Here is a 23,900-nt window from a genome sequence, read left to right on the forward strand (position 1 = left end):
TACTGATGGTTCTTGGTTTTTCCTGTTGCAGTACTTAGTAATTTTCTAACGATTATAAGCATGATATTGTTAGTACTGAATGTTGTCCTCGGGTGCAACTTAGTCTTTTTAGTGTTCTTCTGAAACTAAAAACTAATTTTTAGTGTGATAGTACTACCGTACAGGACAAAGCTGTACTGAGCGTCCAAGGCTACTATATGTTGTTGTTCTTAGCCTGCCACTATTTTGTGAAAATATCCATGTGTGATTTGTTGTTCCATGACTAGTGCTGCATAGCAGCCACAAAGTTTCATTCATAACCTACTTCAACTTCAAATGATGGATAAACAAAATAGGAAGCTAGAAAACTTGTTCGACGACACAAGTGAACGATGTACTTGATGACATAAGCAAACTTGTTCAACCCTAACACACATGACATAAGCAAGCTAGTTCAACCAAACAAAAGCAAACTACAAATTTGAAACAACAAGATAAAGGACAAGCACAAGCGCAAGCAACATGAAGGCAGACTTTGATGTCTCTTCATCCCGTGTAGTGGCAGTGGTAGTAGGGGTCGGCCTCCTACTCTTTTGAAATTTTCCAACATGTTATGATGTTGTCGATTATCTTCCATGACTTGTACGTGGCGTACGCATCTATTCATGCGTACTCGATGAGCTTGTCTAGCAGCGGGCTGATCCCCCATAGTTTGTGGTCTTCCTCCTTGTCGATCTTCTTCTTCATGCTTTTGTAGAATGGGTGGATGACGGTGGCTGCAACATCAGCCAATGAGTCGTACGCTTTTCCGGTGCCTAGAACTCTCCAGTTGCGCTGAATGTCGGTGAAGTTCTTGGGGTTGATCTCCAAACCAAACATCTTCAGCTTCTCTTTGTCACCTTCAATGCTGAAACTGGCAAATGTGTACAATTCCTGCTCCCGCAGGAACTCTTTGAGGCGCTTGGGCCTGCAAGGGGAGACACAGATTGAAGATTAGTGTTCTTTTTTGAAGATAATTCTTCTATTTTTTGGTTTACAAGTGATAATCCATGAGGTATATGCTTATATAGTATAAGTCATGGATGAATGTAGTTCAGAAACTTGTACACAAAGTTCTGTAATTAATTCAAGTACACCATGTTATTTTTCTTTTTTGGTATCTTCAGTGCTTCACCAAGTTCAAGAACCTATAACTAGAGTAAATGATCTATGTGTTGCTTACTTCAAGTTTAGTTTTCTTTTTGTTGAATAAAAGACCTATAGCAGTGCTTTACCAAGTTCTTACTTTATTTGTTGCTGCTGAAAATAACATCGGACCAGGTTCAGAAAATACTTTTGTACATCAAGTTTAGAAACATATTTTAATACATCAACTCTATAAACTACACTAGTGCATCAAGATAAGAAACTATGCTAGCACATCAAGTTTAGAAATTAATCTAGTGAAACAATTTCAGATGCTAATCCAGTGCATCAGTTTCAAAATATATTATAGTGCATCTACTTGAGAAACATGTACTCGTGCATCCACTTCACAAACTACAGTTGTTCATCTAGTTGGGAAACAAGTTTAATGAAATTTTTAGGGAGTAGTACTAATAGAACAGATGAATGAAGAGTAGTATGGATCACCATTTTGTGGCCGCTGCAATGTGGTACACCAAGCAGAGTTCCTCCACGCATAACTGCAGGACTGCTGCCATCTGGGGAGGTTCATCTTTTCTGGTAAACTCCACATCAACTCCGATGAAGCTAGAATACAAGCCACCGCCCTTCATCCTAAGCCTGCTCATCATCTCGTCAGCCTTGTCTGGTTCGCTGGTGCAGACGATCTCCGGCGTCTCCTTGCCGTGAAGCTCAACCCCTGTGAGGGTTCGGGTGTACTCGTGCTTCTTGTCGGGGACATGAACGTCGTCGAGGTTGCTGCTCTGGTCGGACGTCTCGCCACGATGATGCTTGGCAGACGGTTCCTCCGCCATTGCCCTCCTGGCGACTATGGGCTCGGAATAGAGATGTTTGTGGGTTGTTTGTAGTGTAGATGGAAGCGGCAATGGTGGTTTTTGGAGATGTGGCAGGGATGGACTCGATTTGGGGCTTTTGGAGGGCGTGGTTTGGGACGTGGGGGAGGCGGTTTTTCCCGGTTGTGGGGGTACTGGTCGTGGGGTCACCGTTGTAGTCCGTTGTGGCAACCGCCCGGTGGGTGGCATGGGTGGTGGCCTAGAAGAACCAACTGTCCAAGCCAAGGGTTTTTTACTGTGCACTGATCCGTCTTGTCAAGCTGTACTTATCAGCTGCTTATCCCACTTGCATGTCTCAGGGTCAGTGATGATGGCATTTTGTATTGTTTAAGTGACGTATACTTTGTTATGTTTTTAGTGTGGAGGATAAGTCTTATTTTTGCACTGAAGTCTTATACACTAGTTGATCTCAAAACTTTTTTCAGTGCACTACGAGTTGTTGCTCAAAACTGGGACTTATTTTATTTCCATCTGTCCAACCGAAGTTAGGCCTTTATAATTTTTGTACTCTCTTTTTAGTGTACTTATGGTTTAGTGTTGTGGGTACTGAATTGTAATGTCATACAGCGTAAGGTTTTGAAAATTGGTGTCATAGTGGTCTTCCGCTGCTCTCCGACTCCAGCCATGGCCATCCCACCTCCTCTGCCAGCTCCTCCGCTGTTCCGCCACCAGGCACCAACCCCCCCCCCCACACACACACACACCTATCTGCGCCATGCCGCCGCTCCTCACCCCTGCGGCGCTCGCGCAGGGCACCCTCCTTGCTCGCCATGACTCCGAGGTGAGCTCTTCCATCTCCCCGTCACCTCTGGCCAGCGTGTTCATCAACCAACACGTCCCCGTCGTGCTCTCCCTCAACCCGCCAAACTTCTCCCAATGGCGCACCCTCTTCAAGGTGCAGTTTCGGAAGTCCGGCGTCGTCGACCATATCACCGGGCCGCCGCGCCCCTCGGACGCTGCCTGGCTCTAGGACGACGCTCATGTCATCTCGTAGCTCTACAACCGCATCATCCCCGAGGTCTTCGGGTTGGTTCATCAGCGCGGTGCCACGACGGCCGCCGTGTGGGAGTCGATCTGCGCGCTGTTCCTCGAGAACCGTGAACACCAGCTGGTACTTCTCACCACGGAGTTTCACCAGATCAAGTAGGGTTCCTCATCCATCCTCTCCTACTTCGCCGGGCTCAAGGAGTGTGCAGATCGTCTCTCCGACCTCAGCGAGCGCGTCACCGACCATGACCAGGTTCTGAACATGATCCGTGGCCTCCACCCCCGCTATCGATATGCGGTTCCCATCCTCACCCTGCTCCAGTGCCGCGCCTTCCTTCTTCTTGAAGAGAGCCGCAACACTGAAGAGACACAGCCCGACATCGCCCTCCACGTCGGGCGTGCGCCCACACCTACACCCGCGGGCGGTGGCGGCTCCGGCGATCACAGCAACCGCTCCAACGGGGGCGGGCACGGAGGTGGCCGCTACAGAGGAAGGGGGAGGGGCACCAGCTCCGGTGGTGGCCAGCCGTCCAAACACGGCAGGGGCAGTACGCCCCCTCGCCCTGCTGCTCCAAGCTTGATGCCCTGGACGGGCATGGTCCATGCCTGGCCCATGCCGTGGCGCCCACATGCTCCCGGTGCCAGCATCCTCGGCCCGCGCCCTGGAGGTGTTGCACCTTTTGTGGGCATGGCGGCTCATCCTTGGAACCCACCCCGCCTGCTCGTGCGCCTCCGGCCTACTGGCAGCCCGGTGTCGTTCCTCCCCTCCCGCTCTACGGTGCCACAAACGCGCCCAGTGGCATCCAGGCACCAGCGTGGGATCAAGCAACTCTCGTCCATGCCCTCAACAACATGAGCCTACGGCAGGGCCAAGCCTCCACCTCCGGCGGGGAATGGGTCCTTGACTCCGGCGCTTCCTCCCACGTGGCTGCTTCTCCGAGTATGCTTTCCTCATCTCGTCGTTGTTCTTTACTTGACATTGTAGTTGGCAATGGTGGCACTATGGCGGTCACGCACACTGGTCGTCTCCATCTACCCACCGCAACCCAACCCCTCACTCTCAACAACGTTCTAGTCTCCCCACATCTCATCAAAAATCTCATCTCCGTTAAGACCCTAGCCCGTGAAAACCCAGTTAATGTTGAATTTGCCGATTGTGGTTTCTCTATCAAGGACCGAAGAATGAAGGAGGTGATCCTCCGCTCTGACTCGCCGGATGACATGTACCCACTGCACCCATCCCCGCCGACCCGTCATCACCAAGCCTTCACTGCCACATCGCGCGACGTCTAGCATCGTCGCCTCGGCCACCTTGGCGATGACGCTCTGGACACCACTCTCCGGCGTGCGTCCATCACCTTGGATGCTGCTCATACTACCTGCACTGCATGTCATCTAGGCAAAAGCCATAGACTACCTTTTAGTTCTTCGGATCATGTTTCATATTCTCCCTTTCAGCTTGTACATTGTGACATGTGGACCTCTCCTGTACTCAGTATTTCTGGATATCAGTACTATCTCGTGGTTGTGGATGATTACAGTCATTTTATGTTGACATTCCCGCTTAAACACAAAAATGAGGTCCTGCCCAGACTACGCCAGTTCATCACATTAGTGTGCCGCCACTTCAGCCTGCCCGTCCTCACCATACAAACTAATAATGGCTGTGAATTTGATAACAATGCCTCTCGCCAACTCTTCTCATCCCTGGGCATCGTTCTCCGCATGTCTTGCCCATACACCTCACCCCAAAATGGTCAAGCCGAGCGTGCTCTATGGACACTTAACGACATCTCACACTCTCTCCTCATACATGCATCCATGCCCTACCCGTACTGGCCAGAGGCTCTCCAAACCGCCACTTTTCTGCTCAATCGTCGACCCTGCCGGCCGCGGCACAACCAGCCGCCATTCTTCTTGCTCTATGGCATCCATCCGGACTACTCCGCTTTGCGATTCTTCGGATGCCTGTGCTTCCCAAACCTCACGGCCACCTCGTCACACAAACTAGCCCCCTGATCTGCTCCTTATGTTTTCCTTGGTTATTCACAGGACCACAAGGGCTACCGGTGCCTGAATCATGTCACCGGACGCGTGGTCATCTCGCGCCATGTTGCGTTCAACGAGTCCACCTTCCTGTTCCAACAGCAAAACATGATCGATACCACCCCCCAATCCCACCCTGATTTGGTCGATCTCATGCCCCCCGTCGAAATCCCTCGTCGAGCGCACAGTAGCCGACCCCGGAAGCCCATGATGAACCACATCCCAACACCTTCCTTGGTCCCTGATGCGGCATCCACTTCCACGCCTGACCAACCTGTCCCGGCAGCCCTGACGCCTACCAGCAGCCCAACCCCGACCATCGCTCCCACACACGCGCAACCCGTCGTCGCAGCCGACCCTACGGCCTCACTTGATGACGCGCCCTCTTCCCAGCCACCAGCGGCCGCTCGCTGCCAGGCACCACCACCCCTTCCCACCCACCAGATGATCACACACGCCCAAGCAGGGCACTTCTTCCCAAACCCTAAATATCACCAATCTCTTCTCGCGGCCACGGACACCTCTGTCTCCCCCGTCCCCAAGACTGTGTGTGCTACCTTACGTGATCTGAATTGGCTAGCTGCAATGCAGGTTGAGTATGTGGCGCTAATGCAGAACCGGACATGGAGTCTCGTTCCTCGATCGCGTGGCGCCAACATTGTCACTGGGAAGTGGCTCTTCCGTCACAAGTTCAAAGCAGATGGGAGCCTGGAACACTACAAGGCGAGATGGGTGGTCCGTGGGTTCTCTCAACGCCCCGGGGTGGACTTCGATGAGACCTTCTCGCCGGTGGTCAAGGCGGCCACCATTCGCATCGTCCTATCCATCGCTGCCGCGCACAACTAGCTGGTGCACCATATGGACGTGAACAACGCATTCCAGCATGGTCACCGCACCAAGCGCGTCTACTGCCAGCAGCCCATTGGGTTCGTCAACGCCAGCCACCCCGACCATGTCTGCCTCCTTGAAAAATTTCTCTATGGCATCAAGCAAGCGCCGCGGGCCTGGTTCGCGTGGTTCGTCGCCTTCGTCCGCACCATCGGCTTTCGCGACTGCCGCTCTAACCCATCGCTATTCGTCCTACACAGTGGCGATGGCGTGGCCTACCCGCTCCTGTACATCGATGACATCGTCCTCGCGGCTTCCTCATCAACGCTCCTTCATCACCTCCAACAGCAGCTGTCCGCGGAGTTCTCCATGAAAGACCTTGGGCCATTGCACTACTTCCTGGGCATCGCCGTGACCAGGGACGCTCGTGGCTTCTTCCTCTCACAGCGAGGCTACACCGAGGAGCTTCTGGAGTGCGCCAACATGCTCACAAGCAAGCATGTATCGACCCCCGTCGACACGCACTCCAAGCTCTCAGCCACAGCCGGCTCGCCAGTGACCGATGCGTCGGAGTATCGCAGTCTTGTGGGTGCACTGCAATACCTCACGATGATGCGGGAAGACATCGCCTACGCCGTTCAGCAGTGCTGCCCCATCATGCATGATCCACGCGCCGCCCACCTTGCTCTGGTGAAGCGCATGCTCCGTTACCTCCGCGGCACCACCGACCACGGGCTACACCTGCATCGCTCGCCGTCGCTCGACCTGGTCGCATACTCGGATGCCGACTGGGCCGGCTGCCCCGACATGCGGCGCTCCACTTCCGGCTACGCCGTGTTCCTCGGTGACTCCCTGGTCTCCTGGTCGAGCAAACGCCAGGCCATAGTCTCACGCTCCAGCGCGGAAGCCGAGTACCACGCCATCGCCAATGCGGTCGCGAAGTGCTGCTGGCTCTGGCAACTCCTCGGTGAGCTACGCGTCCCGTTACCCAAGGCCACGATGGTTTTCTGCGACAACATCTCCTCCGTGTACATGGCGGCCAACCCCATTCATCACCGGCGCACGAAACACATCGAACTCGACATCCACTTTGTCCGTGAAAAGGTGGCGTTGGGCAAGTTCCGTGTTCTCCACGTCCCAACCAAGCAGCAGTTCACCGACGTCCTGACAAAGGGACTCCCCACGCTAGCGTTTCAAGACTTCAAGTCCAGCTTGTGCATCCGGTGGACAGCTTCGGCTGGGTGTTGACAGTCTCTTAGCGCTCTACGTGCATGCCCACGTCTCATCCATGCATGGGCACGTACCTGCCCACGTTCTCCCTCTCTGCGCACATCGTACCTCTCCTCTCTCTGTCCAACTGCGCCATTGCGCACGGCTGTAGCCTGTAGTTATATACAGAGGAATAGCATATTGACACTTGTGGTACCTTGTCGTATCTCTCTCACTCACAACCACCACCTCAGATCCAGCCACCACCGCCTGCCCCGCAAGCTGCCACCGAGGATCCGGTAACCACTGCTACCTCCGTGCGGTGCCGGCGAGGATCTGGTAACCACGACCGTCGACGCACGCGGATCTGCCTAGGGCCGGCAAGCCCCACTCTCCCAATCCCCTGTCCACGCTCCCTACAGTGGTCTCTGCTTCACAGCACTATGACTTCTCTGCGCTAACGCCGCCAGTGGCTCAACGCCATATTGCTCGGCCTCCTGTTCTCCACCACTAGCTACCGGCATCCTGCCGGCCCCAATCCACGTTGGTGCACCAATCCTGAAGGACGCCCGTCCTCCTGGGATTTGTCTAGTGTAGCTTCGAGCACCAAGGCGGCCCATGCACCATCCAACAGTGACCTTCGTGCAGTCCAACCTCGTCTCCGCGTGCAGTGCCTCCTCGTCCACTCGCTCGTGTAGATCTTTCGCAGGACACCGGTTGCGTGCTACTCGGCTCTACACCGGCTGCGGGACACCGCAAAGATTTTTTCTACACTGCCTCCCCTACCGACGACCTCTTCCCACACCAGAAACGGTGAACCCTCTCCGGCTAAGTGCTCTCTCTCCCATAAAACAAGAAGTTCATGTAAAAATGTTGCAAAGGTTCAGGTACACCAAAGAATATAGAAAAAATGTTTAACCATATATGGGACTTGATGCTCTTCCTGTATGTGCATATAGATGAGTTCTCAGGTACATCAGACGTGCTCCTACATGTGGATGTGTTTCTCATGTGAAAATGTGCTAACTGAATTTAACAATCTTGATAAAACTGCAGGGGTGTGCATGTGTGTGTGTGTGTCTAATTTACTGTAAAATTTCTCATTTTCCCCTTTACAACCATTCAGATGTTCATAGATGTTGCATGAAGTTCTACAACAACTATACGCCAAAGTCCTACTACGGCTATGCACTTTTCTTCATGGTGGTTTGCATTCCTTGTTGTTGCTGGATACTGGACGTGTGTGCTTATGGGCTTGCTGGACGTGTGCTGGCTAGCGTCATGCTCTAGAGAGCAGAACAAAGTTGACCTTCCATGCCAAGAATTTAAATATGTTCTACTATTGCCATTCATCTACAGTAGTTCATGTCCCACATGTATGGTTTTCGTTTGCTGAATCTACACAAGAGATGTTGAGTATTCTTGCTTTAATATTGCTAATTCCATGAATCCTTACTTAATCTTTATACTAAATCTGAAAGAATTACTGCCTGAAGCAAAACAAACACTTTCAGTTCAGAATTATGTATCCCTTGTTGCCCAGCACACACAACTTGCTTCCCAAACCTGAATTCTCGATCACACATATTCAAAGCTCAATGTGGTTATTTCCAAAAAATATCAATTTGTTACTTGAAAAAATATGTGAGTTGGGACACCGTTTGTGTACTGTAAAAACAAAAATAAAAAATGAACAAAAACATGGTTGAGGAGAAGTTCATAATGAAGGAAATATGCCCTAGAGGCAATAATAAAGTTATTATTTATTTCCTTATATCATGATAAATGTTTATTATTCATGCTAGAATTGTATTAACCGGAAACATAATACTTGTGTAAATACATAGACAAACAAAGTGTCACTAGTATGCCTCTACTTGACTAGCTCGTTAATCGAAGATGGTTATGTTTCCTAACCATAAACAAAAGAGTTGTTATTTGATTAACGGGATCACATCATTAGGAGAATGATGTGATTGACATGACCCATTCCATTAGCTTAGCACCCGATCGTTTAGTATGTTGCTATTGCTTTCTTCATGACTTATACATGTTCCTATGACTATGAGATTATGCAACTCCCGTTTGCCAGAGGAACACTTTGTGTGCTACCAAACGTCACAACGTAACTGGGTGATTATAAAGGAGCTCTAAAGGTGTATCCAAAGGTACATGTTGGGTTTGCGTATTTCGAGATTAGGATTTGTCACTCCGATTGTCGGAGAGGTATCTCTGGGCCCTCTCGGTAATGCACATCACATAAGCCTTGCAAGCATTGCAACTAATGAGTTAGTTGTGAGATGATGTATTACGGAACGAGTAAAGAGACTTGCCGGTAACGAGATTGAACTAGGTATGGGATACCGACGATCGAATCTCGGGCAAGTAACATACCGATGACAAAGGGAACAACGTATGTTGTTATGCGATCTGACCGATAAAGATCTTCGTAGAATATGTAGGAGCCAATATGGGCATCCAGGTCCCGCTATTGGTTATTGACCGGAGATGTGTCTCGGTCATGTCTACATTGTTCTCGAACTGTAGGGTCCGCACACTTAAGGTTTCGATGATAGTTATATTATGAGTTTATGAGTTTTGATGTACCGAAGGAGTTCGGAGTCCCGGATGAGATCGGGGACATGACGAGGAGTCTCGAAATGGTCGAGATGTAAAGATCGATATATTGGACGACTATATTCGGACTTCGGAAAGGTTCCGAGTGATTCGGGTATTTTTCGGAGTACCGGAGAGTTACGGGAATTCGCCGGGAGAAGTATTGGGCCTTATTGGGCCATACGAGAAAGAGAGAGGGGCTGCCTAGGGCAGGCCACGCGCGCCCCCAAGGCCTAGTCCGAATTGGACTAGGGGGAGGGGCGCAGCCCCTTCCTTGTTTCCTACTCCTACTACATGGAAGGACTCCTAGTTGGACTAGGAAAGGGGAATCCTACTCCCGGTGGGAGTAGGACTCCCCTAGGCGCGCCATAGAGAGGGTCGGCCCTCCCCTCCTCCACTCCTTTATATACGGGGGCAGGGGGCACCCCATAGACACACAAGTTGATCTTCGTGATTGTTCCTTAGCCGTGTGCGGTGCCCCCTCCACCATATTCCACCTCGGTCATATTGTAGCGGTGCTTAGGCGAAGCCCTGCGACGATAGAAGATCAAGATCGTCACCACGCCATCGTGCTGACGGAACTCCTCCCCGACGCTTTGTTGGATCGGAGCCCGGGGATCGTCATCGAGCTGAACGTGTGCCAAGAACTCGGAGGTGCCGGAGTAACGGTGCTTGGATCGGTCGGATCGTGAAGACGTACGACTACATCAACCGCGTTGTCACAACGCTTCCGCTGTCGGTCTACAAGGGTACGTAGATCACACTCTCCCCTCTCGTTGCTATGCATCACCATGATCTTGCGTGTGTGTAGGAAATTTTTTGAAATTACTACGTTCCCCAACACATAATGTGTGTTGTGCGTTGTTCAAAATGTTCATTTTGGAAAAAACACTAATCTAGGAGAAGTTTATACTTCTATACTACGACTATTGCTTGCTTCCCTAGCAAAAAAACATTGCAAAATTTTGCATTGTTCCATAGAGGGCTTGGGGCGTACACCAACGACTTCATATGCTTGTTCAATTTTGGTAAAATTTCACACATCGCATCCTTCATGTATATTATCTACAGAACGATCATATGTACATGCAAAAAAACTATTCTTATAAGTCCTTGATGCGAAACTTTTTTTCTGGAAAAAGCAACACAATCAACTCTTGGAATTTTATATATATAAAAACACAAATGACTTTAAGAAAATAAACAATTGACAAGTTTACAAAAAACTACACAACTTTACAAAAACAAAATAACCAACCCCAACCCCCCCCCCCAATTTAAAAAAATAAAACAAGAAGTTCAAGTTGAAACGACAACATGATTCAAAGTTTATTAAAAAAATCGTTTCTAAAAAACTAAAACTAAGAAGTTCAAATTGAAATACCAAGAAAGTCCAAAATTTAAAAATACACAAGTTCACTATTAATCAAAAACATAAAAAAAATCATTTCCACAAAAAACCTTGAATTTCAAATTAAAAACGGAGTGGCTCAATGTTTATTAAAAAACTAGGATTTTTCCATCACTAAAAGAAATAAAACTAAGAATTCCAAAATAAAAAAAGAGGATCAGGTCAATGATTATACAAAATTCAGATTTCCTCATTATTAAAAAATGTGATAAGAAGTTCAAAATAAAAAATGTAGTAGTCTGATATTATATTTTAAAACTCGAATTTTTCCGGTTACTAAAGAATAAAACCAATAAGTTCAATTCAAAATAACAAAGAAATTCAATTGGAAAAAGCATAGTAGTTTGATATTTATTTAAATACTCAGTTTTTTTTGATTACTAAAGAAAAAAACCAACAAGTTCAATTCAAAATAACGAAGAAGTTCGATGTTTCTACCAAAACTATAATTTTCACATTTCTAAAAAATGCACAAATAAGTTCAAATAAGAAAGTTAGAGTGGTTCGATGTCTATAAAAAACTCTACTTTTTTCGTTACTAAAGCGAAATAGAGAGAAGTTCAAATTAATCGTAGCCAGAAGTTCATGTACTACATGGTGTACATTTCGTATGAGAAAAAAATAAAAAGGCAAAGTCTAATTTTTTTTGCTAGAATTTCAAGTGGTCGGCCCAAGAAAATTCAAAAATTCTTGTGAGGGAGGTTGAACAAAAATACGTAACAGAAGTTTAAGGTGAAAAAAGTGGGAAGTTCAACTACTACACGGAATGCGTTTCAGAAAAGAATATAAGAACAGAAAACAAAAATCATAAAAAGGTTTGTTGCAAGAAGCTCACGTGCTCCTCCTAGCATAGTCAAAATTCATGTGCGAGACATCCATCATTCATTTACATGTTGAAAAAAGGCAAAAAAAACAATGTTGTATTGCCATTTTAAAAACTCCTCTCAAACCGCAACGAATTTATAACACATGTTTACATGAAAAACTTACTGCTATTCATAAGCTTTCCACCGGGTATATTATGTGCTACATTTCGATGAACGGTTTAAAATTTTCATGTATACCGTTAAAACACGCTTTTATGTATTAAAAAAATCTTATGTGTTGAAATAAGTTCATAGTGAAAACAACAAGAAGTTGAAGTACTCTAAGGAATGCATTTCCGGCGAGAATAAAAGTATAGAAAAATAAAAGCTTAAAAGGTTTGTTGAAAGAAGTTCAAGTGCTTTGTCCGAGGAAGTTCAAAAATTCTTGTGAGAGAGGTTCACCTTGTATTTCCATGTTTGAAAACACACACAAAATTGTTTTTTTTGTTTTAAAATAATTTTCTCAATCCATAAAGAAGTTCAGTTATTATTTGGAAGCAATTTGATTTCAAAAAGAAAATAAATCAAATTAAATGGAAAAAGTTCATGTACTACATGGTGTGTGTTCATGAGAAAAATGAATTAAAAGGCAAGGTCCAATTTTGTTGTTGTTATAAGTTCAAGTCCTCGGTTGGAGAAAGTTAAAAAAATATTGTGAGGTAGGTTTCTATAAAAGGAATATTATTTGTGTAACACTGGAGAATGGATGAGAAAAGTGCAAACAAAAATACGTCACAGAAGTTCAATGTGAAAACAGCAGGAAGTTCCACTACTACACTGAATGAATTTTAGATGAAAAACTTTTAACACCGTCACGAGTATGAAAAAATGATCACCACAAGAAAGTTGCGTGTTTACAACAGCTTTCCATCAGTATATCACTTGCTCAATTCCAGTGAGTGAATGGAGAGCTACGAGAAAAAAACCATGTGAAAAACAGAGTGAAGTTCAAGTAGACATGCTGAGAAGTCCAAGTTCTTCACGCGGTGCATTTTCGAAGAATCTGTTTTGCGATAAAGGTAGAACGCATGATCTCGCTGTTTTTAAAATTACTTGAAAACAGCTAGGAATCAGAGAAAACCATCAACATGAAAAAGTTTCGCATTTTCCGTAGCTTTTCAACAGTATATTATTTGCCCCATTCCGATAATGTTTGTAGAAATTACGGCCAAAATACATTTGTAGCCAGTTTCAAAATTGACTAAAAATCATAAGGAATTGTTAGAAACAATATATACCAAAACAATTGTATTTCCTCAAGCTTTCCAACTCCATATCATTTGTTGCATTCAGACGTACTGTTAAAACATTAGCTCGAACATACGAACTCGGTTGAACTTGTACCATTTTCTAAATTACTCTTAAACTGTTCAAATTTAGAAAACAAATTCAACATGAAAAAGTAGCGCATTTTCATAAGCTTTCCAACACCATATCATTTGCCTCAATTGGATTAGCCGTTTAGAAATGACATCAAAAATACAAACTCGGTTGTTCGGTTTGCAAAATTTTACGATTTTCCAAATTACTCTGTAACCATAGGGAATTAGAGAAATTTTCAACATGTGGAAGAAGTGTTTTTGCGGCAGCTTTCCAACGCCATATTATTTGCCTCATTCCGATAAACGGTTTAGAAATACGATCGAAAATACGATTCACGTTTTTTGTATGAAGAAAAAACGGTTTTCAAAACTGCTCTTAAACCGCTTACATTTTGCCAAAAATTTAACTTGGGTCATGATACTCGTGTCCATAGCTTTCCAACAGTATATCGCAAGCCCCATTTGGGCAATGTTTGCGGAAGTTCAACCTAGCACTGGGGGAAGTTCAACGTACTACTGCCAGGGCAGGTCAGGTTGTGATCAGAATAATATTCTCTTCCCATGATCAGAGTAGTGTTTATATATATACATATATATATAGGTCCGCTAAACTAAGCATGCGCGCAGGATAATCTTAGCGTACGGTCCGGCCAACTGTGCAAGCACGCCTAATTAGCGCGACTCAACCAACCTCTCCGCTCGTCACTCTCCCACTCCCAGAGATCGCTTAATCAATCGTAATAATTGATCATAATGTAGTAAAAACAAAATCAGATGTGTTGCCCTTCATAGTAATATAAATTATTCTATTACCATCGTAGTGTAATAAGTTTACGATGCTACGTTCGAACCACAACCAATTCACTGGTCGGTAATGCAAATTATTTTGTTACCATATCCTAAACCAATTTTACTACCAAAATTTAGGGAGTGTAGGTGGTAACGCAAATTCTATTTACCATATCCTCAACCCATTTTACTACCAACAATTACAGAGCGTAGTTGGTAACACAAGTAATTGTTTTATCATATCCCCAACCTGTTTTATTATAAACAATTAGGCAGCATAGTTGGTAATAAAAATTATTCTATTATCACATACTCAACCCGTCTTACTACCAACAATTAGAAAGCGTAGTCCCACAAGAAAACAATTAGAAAGCATAGTTGGTAACGTAATTTACCCTATTACCATATCCTCAACCTGTTTTACTACCACCAATTAGGAAGTGTAGTTGCGGGACGTAGGTGTGCCTGTGGGATGGTAATGAAATAAATTGCATTACTATTTCTGCAGTTAGTTTTACCCTCATTCTTTAACGGGAGAGGAGACCTATTCGTGCGGAGCGACCGCGCCTAATTAGGACCAGCGCGCGGGATAAAGAATTCTACACTCTCGCTCAGTTTAGCGCTATATCTGATGCATGTCTTCTCTTTTTTCATCTAGAACTTATGCATCTACATTAGAAGTACTCCTAGTTTCTGTATCATTGAACTTACTGTGTAACAAGTTGATATTTTTTTCAACAACAGTCTTTTACTCGTTTGAACTGACGCAACTACACGACATGTACTATTAGAAATAACAACAAACAACTTGCAGTGGTAGCTGAACCTTATTTAAAGCGTAGTAGCTACTTGGACTGATGCATAAGTGTATGTTTTTTGACTAGAACTGAAGCTAGTATATTAGAGGTACTGACAGTAACCTCGACATCCAAATCGTGCATAAAGTGGCAGGTGTGTAATGAATTGATGCAAGCATTTGCAATTACTATCAGCTTCTACATCATAGGAAAATGTGTCACTGATGCAGCACATATGTAGTACTAATGAATCAAATAGTCTAACATGTAGGCAGGGCATAGTGTGTGCAATTTTTAAATTGAATCTTTTGCATAGCAGGAACTGATGAATTGACACAGACGTGGTATTTTTCTTCAGGCAAACCCAGATCTAAAAACATTCTTCGAACTGATCGTTTGTGCTTCAGTAGCAATCAGGCAGATTAAATTTTGAGGAAAATTAGTGTGGGAAGGAGACATCACCTGCAGTGGCATGTTCTTGGATCTGACGTGTTCTTCTTCCTCTCGTTCGCGGCGTACTGGCATAATCTTGGAAGGCGGCGCCATTGATGCAGGCAAGGAGCTTGGGGAGACGATGGCGCTCCTGCTTGTGGTGGAGCTCCGGCGACGAGGTCCGGAGAGGCAGCGACTGGTGGCGGAGATCACGGATCCGTCGAAGGAGCTCCTGCGAGGGGGGAGGCTGGTGGCGGAGATCATGGATCCGTCGAAGGAGCTTCGGCGAGGGGGGGCGGGGATCATGGCACCGTCGAAGGAGCTCCGGCAAGGGGGAGGCGAGGATCACAGCCCCGGTGAGGCCTTGTTTGGCACACTGGGATCAAAGGGGTTTTTAGTGGATTTTCCCCGTTGGGCTTAAAATCCCCTAAAAGCCCAAGAGTACCGTTTGGCGCACTTGGCTTCAACCGGGTCAGCCTCGAATATCCCATCTGTTCCCCCGATCCACGGGGCTTCCAGCATCGAGGGGTACCTCGCGGCTCGCACGCCTGATGCGAAAGAGAGACAAGACGCGGCCGCGGTCACAAGAGACGGCGAGAACTGCGCGAGCCGCCGTCGCCGCTAACGCCGTCGGATGCCTGCTTCCTCTTCTTCCTAGGGAAAGTTGGCCTTCTCCCCCGAGGTACACCCCCCCCCCCCCCCCTCCATATTCGTCTAGGGTTTCTCAATATGGCCGTCGGCGTCCGCCATTCGCCTCGTCCTCCCCGGCGAGCTTGCCAAGCACACCATCCCCGAGAGCTACCACCAGCTCCTCTCCCCTTTCCAGCACAATCGCTGTGAGAGACCCTCCCTGTTGTTCCTCTGCCTGCTTCCCCATCACATTCCACCTCCCCCTATTTGAAGTTAGTTGCTGCTAGATCTGGACTACTATTCAAGACAACTCCAACCCTTTTTTGATGTCATTTATCTATGCCTTAAAATTATACATGTAGATGCTCAAGTAGGATCTCTACCTTTCTGTACTGATTTTATACTCCATAGTAAAAAAAATCCCATTATTATTAGCATATAGTACATATCTGATAACAAAGTAACAAAATACAGCCAACCATTTTGTATTAGATATTGACAATTGGATGTAGTGCAGAAATGTGAGTAGAGAATCATTTTGCTGCACATAAGTTTCATTGGTATAACATCAATCTGATTAATTTTGGCACTATGTGCTAAAAATATATCTACATTGTCCTGTGTTAGATGTTGATGAAATTCAAAACTGGTCGAAGTTAACTGTTACTGGTGTGATTTGCTAAGATGAGTAAAATACATGCAGACAAGAGCTAGAAATCAATTTCTCATCTGAGATGACTAGTTGTAGTATATTTATGTGGTTGCTAACTGAGCATATGCATGCACATGTCTGAACTGAGAATATAATTAAGCTCTTATTCCTGATTAGCTTAGAACAAACATTTATGATGCTCTTTGTTATAATGTAATAGCGAGCTCTTTGTTATCTTACATGTTCATCAAACTTCAAGAAGAGAGTGCGGTCATGTGGCTTTGGAGCGAAATGGATGAGTTGCCTACCTAGAAGAGGTATTTTGATCTGGTTCATAATGTTCTTGCTTGCTTGGTCTTGTTCTTAAGCTCATATTCCTGATTAGCTAGAAATCAATTTCTCATCTCCGAACTGAGAATATACATAAGCTCCTATTCCTGATTAGCTTGGAACAAACATGTTTTTCTTGTGAATGAATGCTTTGTATGCATACTAATTTGAATAAAGGGCAAATAGTAGGAAGAAACTAAACCATAATGTTGGGCAATCAGCAAGAAAGTAATTGTAGTGTTTTTGTTAGAGAAATAGATACACTTTGGTACTGAACAATCATACTAAATCAAAATTTGTAGTTGTATATATGATCTATACATATAAATTTTTAGTTTTGAGATGTACATAGATATGATCTGTACATATATATGATCCGCAGTGTATATGCAAAGAGTTTCTGTCAACCTTCTGTAGTGTATATATGGTATGTACGTATAAATTTTTAGTTGTGAGTTTCCAGTGCTAGTACTCGATGTGAGATATCTATGTGACCTGATGCTAGAGCTTGCTTTTCTCTGTTTGCATCAAGTTAAATCTGGCTCAAGTACATCACATATAAATTTTGTTATACTTTTTGACAAAGGAGAGTGAGTCCATCTGTTTTAGATCATGAAGTATAAGAAACGGGCTCCATGCCATATTTCCCCCCTGTTACTTTTCTTTCTTGAGAAAGTATTTGAAGTACTCTTGTAGCTGTGAATTGTTTGACTGGTATGTCTAATGTTTTGATTGAGTTGCTACTTTCAGGGATGCGATGGAACTGAAGTGATGCATGCCTGTCGTTGCGAAACTGAAACTATGCTGGGAAGCAGAAACCGAATTTAAGTGATGTTTGTGTTGCACCCTAGGTGTCGTTGGTACATGCTGATGCATGCCTGTGTTTGACATATGATGTTTAAACTATGATCTGATCGTGTTGTATGGCCTTTGATGTTCTTAGTTTAGATGCCATTGATCTTAAAGATTATGATTTGTTGCTTTTAGTAGTACTTGATGATATGGCCACTGATGCTTCAGCCTGTTCAATAGTAAAGATCGGATTTTTACCAGTGTGTTGTTGAAGTTCATGTTTAAAATGGACCAAATTTGTCCCTACATGCCAAACACTCATATATGGATAGATGGGGAAGGGGCTTGGGAGGCGGAAGTGGATTTGAGGGGATTTGGTGCGGGGAGGGGTTCACCAAATCCCCAATAATCCCCAGCCCCATTGGGGCTTGAAAACCCTTCCTGCCTAACAAGGCATGAGGCCTTGTTTGGCACATTGCGATCACAGGGGTTTTTAGTGGATTTCCCCGTCAGGCTTAAAGCCCCTAAAAGCCCAAGAGTACCGTTTGGCACACTGGGTTTCAACTGGGTTAGCCCTGAATATCCCATCCGTTCCTCCGCGGTCCACGAGGCTTTCCAGCATCGAGGGGTACCTCGCGGCTCGCACGCCTCGTGCGAAAGAGAGACGAGACGCGGCCATGGGTTTCGTAGTGTGGGTCCAGTCTACTACCTCCGCAGAGTGTTTATTAAATCTATCGATAGCCGCATCCTCAGTTATGGACACAGCTCGTAAGTAGATCACACCATGGATCAACATGATTAAGTAATCTTGCACACTAAACTTATATGCTTGGCACTGATTATGTGATGGGATTTGTGAGACCATGAAGATGGTCGTTATCGTCGGAACCAAAGTGTTGGTTCGTCTGTGATCCGGGAGTGATCACCGTATGATGATCTTGGTTACGAGGTAACCCGTTTGGTAAGAGAGTCCGAGGGACTCGGTGCACAAGTTTTATTCACTACATCAGTAGTATGTTATTGCATTCCATTTAAATTGATTAATTGGCATGATATTGTTTGCCATTATGCTTATGCTTGTTGTGAGCTTGCAAGTACATTCAATGTACTGACCTGGCGTGTCATGCCAGATTTCAGGAAAGTCTTACCGGATCGAAGTGCTTCCCGTGTCTAGATCGTGTCCACATCGGTGTCCCTGTGCTATGGAGTTCCGCTTCGTCATCGTTCCGCTGTCGCGTAGTTATCGTGATCGAGGCCCCTTCATGTTCATTAAATAATGTACATATTGTTCAGCCGCACCGTGTGTGCTGCTTGGCCTCGCTACTTGATGTAATATTGAACCTATGTTTCTGCTAGCATCAATAAAGTGGTTGTTTTTTGTACCAAGTTGTTGTGTGTTGCCAGAAGACTTGATCTCTGGGCTGGCAATGCAAGGTAAACTGGTTGCTCTAAGCCGGGGTGCCACAAGCTTCCCGAGGAGGTTCAAGCTTTGGCTCTTGGTGCATAGAAGAAATGGTTATCATTTGCATAGTGAATGGGATACTTGTGTGATTTATGTCTTGAAAGCATTGTAGGCTTTGTATGTAGTGTTTGGGTGTCTTGTCAACTATGTAATAACCGGTATACTTTGTGATGTTTTTAAGTGTGGCACAACGTTTTACAAACTTTTTTCCATGATGAGAATGTGGTTGAACAGCTGTTTCACTTGTGTATGTTTTATCGGGAATTTGTTTTGGTTAAGTTTTATTTTTGCACTGAAGTCTTATATACTAGTTGAACTGAAACACTTTTTTCCAAGTGCATTACGAGTTGTTGCTGAAAAGGTGACATTTATTTTATTTTCATCGGTCCCAACCTAAGTTGGACCTTTATAGTTTATGTACCCTCTTTTCTTGTACTTATGGTATAGTTCTGTGAGTACCAAATTGTAATTTCATACAGCATAAGGCTTTTAAAATTTGGTGTCACAATAGTATTTGTGGATCTAGCATGAGTGGAGTGATGCTTCCTTGTATAAGAAATTTAGCAAAATTGAGAGCTAAATATTTGTTTGAACTTCTTGCATTCTAGTAGTTCAACTTCATAGTAAAAGTTAAAGCACTGGTTAAATTAGCTACATTTAACAGATAGCCCTATTAAGTTCATAATTATTTTTGTAGCATATATAGTTGAACTTCAAAGTATATTTGTTTTTGTAGCATATTTTTAATCCTTTTATCTGTGCTGAAGAGGTAAATTTATTTTATTTTTGTATTTGAATTTAGAATTATTTTGCGTGCAAACATGTATTTGAGCGTTTCTATATTAAGTTTTTGAACTTTTTTGTACTAGTTTATATTTTCTTTGGCACACGCTCTGGTTTATTCAGCGGGCCTTATGGGGTGGGGCGAGGAGAGTTTGGAGAGGAGGGAGTAGTAGTCGTATTGGGCCCTTTTTTGCCCAAATAGCCCGTGCACATGACTGTGGACTGCTGGCTGTGCAAGTGCTCTAAGTTTAGTCCCACCTCGCTAGCCGAGGGGGCTCTCGACCGGTTTATAAGCATTGTTGTTCCTTGCCTGTTGAACTCCTCTATATACTAACCTGGGCGCTTATACACGGCGCTCGCTCTCTATTCCATGACCTGTTGGCCCTTGACGGCTGGCCCGCATAGTCTCGATTACTATGGATTCGCCAATGGTTCCGTCATGGGCTTGAGTCCAAGTGTATCCTCCTGTGCATGGTTGGCCTGTCCATGGGTGGTCATCATTTTTTTGGTTGTTTGAAACTAGTACCTCACTGGTTAATGTGGACTGATGCTTCTGTTGTTTGTTCTTGTGATTTTTTGTCCTTGATTGAACTGTAATCTTTTTGATTGAGTCTTGGCCTTCTTTTTCAAGGCATTATTTGGTATCATCATAGCACTTACCATATAAACTAAGTTGTACTGAGATTTCAATTGTACTAGCACCGTGATCATTTTGTTTTGTATTGTTTGAAACTAGTACCTCATTGGTCAATTTGGACTGGTTCTTCTGTTGTGGTTCTTGTGTTTTTTCTCCTTGGTCGAACTAATTTCTTTTTGATTTAGTTTTGGCCTTCTTTTTTCTAGGTTGTGGTTATTCTCAAGGCATTATTTGGTATCATCATAGTACTTGTCGTATAAACTAGGTTGTACTGAGATTTCAATTGTACTAGCACTATTATTCTTAGTGTGTCACTGTTTTAGGGAATGCGAACTGACACTTCCCGTTCCTTTTTATTTTTGTAAAATGGATGTACTATGTGTTCAAGTGTACCAGTACTTCCACACCTAGTATGCTAGTGACTATGAAATACGTACTGATGGTTCTTGGTTTTTCCTGTTGTAGTACTTAGTAATTTTCTAATGACTATAAGCATGATGCTGTTAGTACTGAATGTTGTCCTCGGCTGCAACTTAGTATTTTTAGTGTTCTTCTGAAACTAAAAACTAATTTTTAGTGTGATAGTACTACCATATAGGACAAAGTTGCACTGAGCGTCCAAGGCTACTATTTGTTGTTGTTTTTAGTCTGCCACTATTTTGTGAAAATATCCATCTGTGATTTGTTGCTCCATGACTAGTGTTGCATAGCAGCCACAAAGTTTCATTCACAACTTACTTCAACTTCAAATGATGGATAAACAAAATAGAAAGCTATCAAACTTGTTCAATGACACAAGCGAACGATGTACTTGATTACATAAGCAAACTTGTTCAACCCTGACACACATGACATAAGAAAGCTGGTTCAACCTAACAAAAGCAAACTACAAATTTGAAACAACAAGTTAAAGGACAAGCATAAGCGCAAGCAACACGAAGGCAGACTTTGATGTCTCTTCATCTCGCGTAGTGGCAGTGGTAGTATGGGTCAGCCTCCTCCTCTTTTGAAATTTCCCAACCTGTTATGATGTTGTCAATTATCTTCCATGACTTGTATGTGGCGTACACTTCTATTCCTGTGTACTCGATGAGCTTGTATGGGAGCGGGCTGATCCCCCACAGTTTGTGGTCTTCCTCCTTATCTATCTTCTTCTTCATGCTTTTGTAGAATGGGTGGATGCCACTGGCTGCTGTTGGGGAACGTAGTAATTTCAAAAAAATTCCTACGCACACGCAAGATCATGGTGATGCATAGCAACGAGGGGAGAGTGTGATCTACGTACCCTTGTAGATCGACAACGGAAGCGTTTAGTTGATGTAGTCGTACGTCTCCACGGCCCGACCAATCAAGCACCGAAACTACGGCACCTCCGAGTTCTAGCACACGTTCAGCTCGATGACGATCCCCGGACTCCGATCCAGCAAAGTGTCGGGGAAGAGTTCCGTCAGCACGACGGCGTGGTGACGATCTTGATGCACTACCGTCGCAGGGCTTCGCCTAAGCACCGCTACAATATTATCGAGGACTATGGTGGAAGGGGGCACCGCACACGGCTAAGAGTATGATCACATGGATCAACTTGTGTGTCTCTGGGGTGCCCCTGCCTCCGTATATAAAGGACCAAGGGGGGGAGGCCGGCCTGCCATCATAGGGCGCGCCAGGAGGAGTCCTACTCCCTCCGGGAGTAGGACTTCTCCCCCAATCCTAGTTGGAATAGGATTCGCGAGGTGGGAAAAGAGAGAGAGAGAAGGAAGGGGGCGCCGGCCACCTCTCTCCTTGTCCTATTCGGACTAGGGGGGAGGGGCGCGCGGCCCAGCTCTGGCCGCCTCTCCTCTTCTTCCACTAAGGCCCATTAAGGCCCATGTACCTCCCGGGGGGTTCCGGTAACCTCCCGGTACTCCGGTAAAATCCCGATTTCACCCGGAACACTTCTGATATCCAAATATAGGCTTCCAATATATCAATCTTTATGTCTCGACCATTTCGAGACTCCTCGTCATGTCCGTGATCACATCCGGGACTCCGAACAAACTTCGGTACATCAAAATGCATAAACTCATAATATAACTGTCATCGTAACCTTAAGCGTGCGGACCCTACGGGTTCGAGAACAATGTAGACATGACCGAGACACGTCTCCGGTCAATAACCAATAGCGGAACCTGGATGCTCATATTGGCTCCTACATATTCTACGAAGATCTTTATCGGTCAGACTGCATAACAACATACGTTGTTCCCTTTGTCATCGGTATGTTACTTGCCCGAGATTCGATCGTCGGTATTCCAATACCTAGTTCAATCTCGTTACCGACAAGTCTCTTTACTCGTTCTGTAATACATCATCCCGCAACTAACTCATTAGTTGCAATGCTTGCAAGGCTTAAGTGATGTGCATTACCGAGAGGGCCCAGAGATACCTCTCCGACAATCGGAGTGACAAATCCTAATCTCGAAATACGCCAACCCAACATGTACCTTTGGAGACACCTGTAGAGCTCCTTTATAATCACCCAGTTACGTCGTGACGTTTGGTAGCACACAAAGTGTTCCTCTGGTAAACGGGAGTTGCATAATCTCATAGTCATAGGAACATGTATAAGTCATGAAGAAAGGAATAGCAACATACTAAACGATCGGGTGCTAAGCTAATGGAATGGGTCATGTCAATTAGATCATTCACTTAATGATGTGATCCCATTAATCAAATAACAACTCCTTGTTCATGGTTAGGAAACATAACCATCTTTGATTAACGAGCTAGTCAAGTAGAGGCATACTAGTGACACTTTGTTTGTCTATGTATTCACACATGTATTATGTTTCCGGTTAATACAATTCTAGCATGAATAATAAACATTTATCATGATATAAGGAAATAAATAATAACTTTATTATTGCCTCTAGGGCATATTTCCTTAAGTCTCCCACTTGCACTAGAGTCAATAATCTAGATCACATCGCCATGTGATTTAACATCAATAGTTCACATCTTTATGTGATTGGTTCACATCTCCATGTGACTAACACCCAAAGGGTTTACTAGATTCAATAATCTAGTTCATATCGCTATGTGATTAAGACCAAAAAAGTGATCATGTTTTGCTTGTGAGAGAAGTTTAGTCAACGGGTCTGCCACATTCAGATCCGCATGTATTTTGCAAATTTTTATGTCAACAATGCTCTGCATGGATCTACTCTAGCTAATTGCTCCCACTTTCAATATGTATCCAGATTGAGACTTAGAGTCATCTGGATCAGTGTCAAAACTTGCATCGACGTAACCCTTTACGACAAACCTTTTGTCACCTC

At 44.8% G+C, this 23,900-nt stretch overlaps 1 protein-coding gene and 1 long non-coding RNA gene across 3 annotated transcripts; one reads left to right on the forward strand and one right to left on the reverse strand.

The window, feature by feature from the left end:
• Positions 1-642: 642 nt before the first annotated feature.
• Positions 643-1,958, reverse strand: LOC147990576 (uncharacterized). Its single transcript, XM_087538292.1, has 2 exons — positions 1,612-1,958; positions 643-946 (listed from the first exon to the last, which is right to left on the reverse strand). Exons 1-2 carry the CDS (start codon positions 1,956-1,958, stop codon positions 643-645), a joined length of 651 nt encoding a protein of 216 aa, XP_087394418.1.
• A 13,782-nt stretch (positions 1,959-15,740) lies between these two features.
• Positions 15,741-17,964, forward strand: LOC125554689 (uncharacterized). 2 transcript variants are annotated; one of them, XR_015599946.1, is made up of 3 exons: positions 15,741-15,982; positions 16,842-16,899; positions 17,663-17,964. It is a non-coding gene; the product is annotated as an uncharacterized LOC125554689 (long non-coding RNA). The 2 variants fall into 2 exon arrangements; XR_015599944.1 differs by having other exon boundaries at positions 15,759-15,982; positions 16,845-16,899.
• The last annotated feature ends 5,936 nt before the right edge of the window (positions 17,965-23,900 follow it).

Source organism: Triticum urartu, chromosome 1A (genome assembly GCF_056163025.1).
Source record: "Triticum urartu cultivar PI428250 chromosome 1A, HENAU_Tu73, whole genome shotgun sequence".
Taxonomy (NCBI): Eukaryota; Viridiplantae; Streptophyta; class Magnoliopsida; order Poales; family Poaceae; genus Triticum; species Triticum urartu.

Bases quoted from the DNA above. Each gene is read 5' to 3' on its own strand.
- LOC147990576 (XM_087538292.1), bottom strand. From the start codon at position 1,958: ATGGCGGAGGAACCGTCTGCCAAGCATCATCGTGGCGAGACGTCCGAC. The intron at 947-1,611 runs GTGATCCATACT...CTCCCCTTGCAG, and splicing joins ATTGCAGCGGCCACAAAATG to GCCCAAGCGCCTCAAAGAGT.